General features: G+C 39.0%; 1 protein-coding gene across 2 annotated transcripts in view; it reads left to right on the forward strand.

Moving 5' to 3' along the window:
* The window catches only part of FAM149B1 (family with sequence similarity 149, member B1), an 88,810-nt gene extending 82,608 nt beyond the window's left edge, over positions 1-6,202 (forward strand). For both annotated transcript variants that reach the window (XM_011991118.1, XM_011991119.1), the window contains 2 exons: positions 1,537-1,609; positions 4,986-6,202. In XM_011991118.1, coding sequence (XP_011846508.1) covers positions 1,537-1,609; positions 4,986-5,059 — 147 coding nt within the window. In that variant the 3' untranslated portion in view covers positions 5,060-6,202. The remainder of the gene's footprint in view (positions 1-1,536; positions 1,610-4,985) is intronic.
* The last annotated feature ends 337 nt before the right edge of the window (positions 6,203-6,539 follow it).

Below are 6,539 nucleotides of genomic sequence, written 5' to 3' on the forward strand. Positions count from 1 at the left end.
CTGGAGTGTAGTGGTGCAATCAGCATACTGCAGCCTCAAACTCCTGGGCTCAAGTGATCCTCCCACCTCAGCCTCCCAAGTAGCTGGGATTACAGGTGTGCACCTCTGCACATGGCTAAAAATGTTTAATTTTTTATTGCTTTAGGAATAAAACTGAACAGATGAAAACATTTCAGTCTTCTCTTTAGGTTTATAACAAAAAACAAAGTAAAAATTACTTACCATTTCTCTCCCCATTTGCTGTCATAAAAAGGGAGATAGATAGTTGCTCAGTTTATTAAGAATGCTAGCTGTGAGACAGGCACAGTGGCTCACACCTGTAATCCCAGCATTTTGGGAGGGTGAGATGGGCAGATCACCTGAAGTCAGGAGTTTGAGACCAGCCTGGCTAACATGGTGAAACCCATTTCTATTAAAAATACAAGAAAATTAGCCAGGCATGGTGGTGCACACCTATAATCCCAGCTACTCAGGAGGCTAAGCTGGGGAGGCGGAGGTTGCAGTGAGCCGAGATTGCGCCATTGCACTCCAGCCTGGGCAACAGACCGAGAAGACTCTGTCTCCAAAAAAAAGGAATGCTAGCTGTGAGTCCTTGGCCTGGCACTACAGACTAGCACTTCGCTCCTTGCTGTTTTCATCTAGAATAGGGGCCAGTAAACTACAGTTCCTGGGCTACTCACTCGGCCTACCACCTTGTTTTGTAAATAAACTTTTATTGGAACAGTGCCACCAAGCTCATGTGTTTATGTGCTGTCTATAGCTGCCTTCATACCATAACAGCAAGGCTGAGTAGTTGCAACAACCACCCTATGGTCCACAAAGCCTAATATAATAACTGTCTGGCCCTTTACAAAAAATAAGTTTGCTGACCCTTGATCTCTAAAATATAGGGGTTTCACCAGAAAAAAACTTCCTGAAATCAAGTCTTGATTTCAGTGCTCTCTCAAGGGAACTACTGGCGGATGTTTTTAATCCATAAGCCCCAGCAGGATGTCATATATAGCTTTATCTGATATTTGTATTTTAATATTTTAGTCATATCTCTACAATTTTTAATTCCTTGAGGTAACTGTGAAATGTTTGCATTTCATAACGCTAAAAAGTAAATGTAAAGTTAAATTTCAGTATGGTGGTAAAGTCGTAAGTATTTTAATGTTGCTGAAAAGGCTGGTTCTGTTTTAAATGAAAGCATTCATTTAAAATATATGCAGCAGCCAACAAAAAGAAATCAGACAAACTCCCTTAGAAGCTAACTGAAATATTAAACCATACGGATTATTTATAAATGCTGATTTTCTTAACGGCATAGTAATAACATTGAAGAATATGCAATTTTTACGATAAATGGCTTTGTGGGCATCTGGCTTGGGGTTTTCTACTTGAAATTCAACACAGTGCACTCAGCTGACTTTTCCCTCAGGTTGGTAGTCTATGCCTTTTACACTGTTGATTTCAAGGTTTTCCTGTGAACCTGATAAATATTATCCTTTGTGAGAAGCTGCATTCTAAGAAGTGTCTCCTCTTTTTCTCTTTTAGCTGGATACACAGTATCGTCGCTCGTGTGCAGTTGAGTATCCGCATCAGGCCAGACCTGGCAGGGGATCTGCAGGTACAGGTGGAGCCACGGCCCTTATTTACTACTGTGTGGTTAAGACCCAGCCTTTGTCTTTTTTCCTACATCTGTTTCCCCTTCTTTCAGATTTTCTTGGATTTATTGTTTTCTCACATCTTTGTAAATCACCTAAAATTCATTTTGGAACATGGGGTATAATAAAAAGCTAGGAGGGTTCTATTGCTCAGAGCCAAAAAGTTTCAGATGCTTGTTTTCTTCACACCATGTAAATTAACTTCTCACTACTTTGGTAAACTGCTTTGTTTTTTAATCTAAAAAGTTTAACCCAAATTAGTCCTTATTATAACGTTCAAAATATTCTTTGAGAACATGGCATGGATTTTGTTATGTAAGCAAAAGTCATATTCCTATGGATTAACTGCTTTGATCAGTTAATCTGTTAGGCCAAGGTAAGAAAAGAAATTCTAAACCATCAGGATATGCTAAGTCTGATTCTATCCCATTAACTTTTTTTATCTTTAAACTATACTCTGTAGATATACTAACAAAGAAGTGATGGGAGAAAATTGAGGGATTTTTTTTTTTGAGACAGTCTCACTCTGTTGATCGGGCCAGAATGCAGTGGCACGATCATGGCTCACTATAGCCTTGAACTCCTGGGCTCAAGGGATCCTCTCACCTAAGCCTACCACAAGGGGCTATAAGCAGTGCCACCATGCCCAGCTAATTTATTTTTTGGACAGACAGGGTCTCGCTATGTTGCCCAGGCTGCAGGATGTCTTAATTCTTCCTGTGACAGTCTTACACCATCAGGGTCATTCTTATACATGCTCAAGGTAAATTTATAAGTAATGAACAGTTGAGATGTTTCCTGTTAATAAGATTAATCAGCAACTACAGTAAAAAACTAGTCTGCCTCAAACCATCTTTGTAGTCCAAGTGATTTCCCAGCTCAGTTCCCGGTAGCACTGTCTGGTAGAGTCTTTGAATGCTTTCGTCAGATTCTGCTTTCAGATCTGCATTTGAACTATCATTTCGGCTACATTGAAAGTCAGGTATAACTGGCTGGGTGTGGTGGCTCACGCCTGTAATCCCAGCACTTTGGGTGGCTGAGGCGGGCAGATCACGAGGTCAGCAGATCGAGACCATCCTAACACAGTGAAACCCCATCTCTACTAAAAATACAAAAAATTAGCCGGGTGTCTTGATTTCAGTGCTCTCTCAAGGAAACTACTGGCGGATGTTTTTAATCCATAAGCCCCAGCAGGATGTCATATATAGCTTTATCTGATATTTGTATTTTAATATTTTAGTCATATCTCTACAATTTTTAATTCCTTGAGGTAACTGTGAAATGTTTGCATTTCATAACGCTAAAAAGTAAATGTAAAGTTAAATTTCAGTATGGTGGTAAAGTCATAAGTATTTTAATGTTGCTGAAAAGGCTGGTTCTGTTTTAAATGAAAGCATTCATTTAAAATATATGCAGCAGCCAACAAAAAGAAATCAGACAAACTCCCTTAGAAGCTAACTGAAATATTAAACCATACGGATTATTTATAAATGCTGATTTTCTTAACGGCATAGTAATAACATTGAAGAATATGCAATTTTTACGATAAATGGCTTTGTGGGCATCTGGCTTGGGGTTTTCTACTTGAAATTCAACACAGTGCACTCAGCTGACTTTTCCCTCAGGTTGGTAGTCTATGCCTTTTACACTGTTGATTTCAAGGTTTTCCTGTGAACCTGATAAATATTATCCTTTGTGAGAAGCTGCATTCTAAGAAGTGTCTCCTCTTTTTCTCTTTTAGCTGGATACACAGTATCGTCGCTCGTGTGCAGTTGAGTATCCGCATCAGGCCAGACCTGGCAGGGGATCTGCAGGTACAGGTGGAGCCACGGCCCTTATTTACTACTGTGTGGTTAAGACCCAGCCTTTGTCTTTTTTCCTACATCTGTTTCCCCTTCTTTCAGATTTTCTTGGATTTATTGTTTTCTCACATCTTTGTAAATCACCTAAAATTCATTTTGGAACATGGGGTATAATAAAAAGCTAGGAGGGTTCTATTGCTCAGAGCCAAAAAGTTTCAGATGCTTGTTTTCTTCACACCATGTAAATTAACTTCTCACTACTTTGGTAAACTGCTTTGTTTTTTAATCTAAAAAGTTTAACCCAAATTAGTCCTTATTATAACGTTCAAAATATTCTTTGAGAACATGGCATGGATTTTGTTATGTAAGCAAAAGTCATATTCCTATGGATTAACTGCTTTGATCAGTTAATCTGTTAGGCCAAGGTAAGAAAAGAAATTCTAAACCATCAGGATATGCTAAGTCTGATTCTATCCCATTAACTTTTTTTATCTTTAAACTATACTCTGTAGATATACTAACAAAGAAGTGATGGGAGAAAATTGAGGGATTTTTTTTTTTGAGACAGTCTCACTCTGTTGATCGGGCCAGAATGCAGTGGCACGATCATGGCTCACTATAGCCTTGAACTCCTGGGCTCAAGGGATCCTCTCACCTAAGCCTACCACAAGGGGCTATAAGCAGTGCCACCATGCCCAGCTAATTTATTTTTTGGACAGACAGGGTCTCGCTATGTTGCCCAGGCTGCAGGATGTCTTAATTCTTCCTGTGACAGTCTTACACCATCAGGGTCATTCTTATACATGCTCAAGGTAAATTTATAAGTAATGAACAGTTGAGATGTTTCCTGTTAATAAGATTAATCAGCAACTACAGTAAAAAACTAGTCTGCCTCAAACCATCTTTGTAGTCCAAGTGATTTCCCAGCTCAGTTCCCGGTAGCACTGTCTGGTAGAGTCTTTGAATGCTTTCGTCAGATTCTGCTTTCAGATCTGCATTTGAACTATCATTTCGGCTACATTGAAAGTCAGGTATAACTGGCTGGGTGTGGTGGCTCACGCCTGTAATCCCAGCACTTTGGGTGGCTGAGGCGGGCAGATCACGAGGTCAGCAGATCGAGACCATCCTAACACAGTGAAACCCCATCTCTACTAAAAATACAAAAAATTAGCCGGGTGTGGTGGTGGACACCTGTAGTCCCAGCAACTTGGGAGGATGAGGCAGGAGAATGGTGTGAACCCGGGAGGCGGAGCTTGCAGTGAGCTGAGACAGTGCCACTGCACTCCAGCCTGGGCCACAGAGCGAGACTCCGTCTCAAAAAAATAAAGAAAGGTGTAACTAATGTTAACACTGAAGTGAGTAAATCAGACATCTTGGTTCTTTTTAATTAGTGGGCTCTTCTGCAAACCTAGTTTACTGCTTTTATACCTTAAGAAAGTCCAATTCATAACTGGAGCAAAAAAGCCCTTAGCTATAAACTTGAGAGTTATTATCAAACCTAGACTGCCTACTAATGTTACTCTATGTCATCTGACAGGTCCTCAGTTACATGGGTCTACAAAATCTCAAAGCAGAGGCGGACCAGTCTCTCGAACCAGGCAGGGACCATAAGGCAAATGAGAAGAACCTGTCAGGCTGCAGGAAACACGAGATTTCATGAAGCCGTATTCAGTCATCAAGTGATGTAGAGCTTGTATAGAAGATCGACTAGAAACCATCTTCATGAAGGGTGATTTTGGCACAAGTGACTGAAGAACAAAACAGCAGAGCTGCCAAAAATGACATGCGTGTTTTTTCTATCTCCAGTTACTGTCTCTTTCAGCAGAAATTAACCTATTCCATTGGAAAGAAAAGTTTGTACCCAAAGATGCAACAATGAATAATAGCCAAATCACTGCTCATGTTGTCTCTTAACAATGATCAGTTCAATCATATAGGATTTGATGAACTCACACATACATAAAAAGCAGCAAATGGTCAGTGACAATATCACTGGCTTCAGAATACTTCAGCTTGTGTTCATTTCTGGAGAGCTATACTCAGTTTTAAGTCATTTTGCTGTCAAAAATCTAACCTCATCCAACAGACGTCATTCCTAAAACTCTCTTTAGATGTCCTACCCTATTAACAGATTAAAATGGAAGAGGTGTGTAACTAAAGACATAAATGTTAAGCATTAAAGTAACTTCTGTAATAAAGTATATTGCATATTTTTTTAGATAGGACAGTTCAACCTTATGATGCCTACCTGATGCCGGGTTATGCTTATTTTCTTCCTAAAGTAGGTTACTGGTCTTATCTTTTTTCCAAATATTAAATGCACCTTGCCAGATATTCTCCTGCAACTCTAAGGAAAGTAAGTCAAAAAATAATTTGTAGAATCTACTATTGGGCCAAAGTATAATTCCCTAAAAGTTTAAGAAACCCTGGCAATTAATTCAGCATAAACATATCCTATAAACAGCAGGAGAGGTTCAGCTTTCTGACTTTACTGTGGACCTAAGGGCATTCATGAAAGCAGCAACAGTTTTAACTATGGCTTAAATTTATTTTAAATTTCACTAAATACAAATCTTGATTGTCATGCCAGTTTTAGATCTTATTAATTTTCAGAATGGATAAATTCAATAATCATAAATTACAATAACTTTTTTTTATACCAAGGTGTTCTAATGCCATCATATGAAGACAGATGCTTCAAAGAACCTGCATTAAATTATATTTTTAATACAATTAAAAACTATTTTTAACCTATTTGTAGTCACAAACTGAAAATGTGTCGTCTTTACCTTAGAGCTAAAGGCTTACTTTATGCATATGGCATATTTAATAGTCTAAAAATCAAACATTTAAACAGTTCCTAAAAAAGTTCCATATATTCTCATACCAACTCATCTAAATAGAAATGAAAATCTCTGTATTGTTCTCACAAACCATTACCAAAAGTTCACTATAACAATTAGATCGCCCGGGCGCGGTGGCTCAAGCCTGTGATCCCAGCACTTTGGGAGGCCGAGACGGGCAGATCACGAGGTCAGGAGATCGAGACCATCCTGGCTAACACAGTGAAACCCTGTCTCTACTAAAAAAT

Source organism: Mandrillus leucophaeus, unplaced genomic scaffold (genome assembly GCF_000951045.1).
Source record: "Mandrillus leucophaeus isolate KB7577 unplaced genomic scaffold, Mleu.le_1.0 Scaffold39, whole genome shotgun sequence".
Lineage (NCBI taxonomy): Eukaryota > Metazoa > Chordata > Mammalia > Primates > Cercopithecidae > Mandrillus > Mandrillus leucophaeus.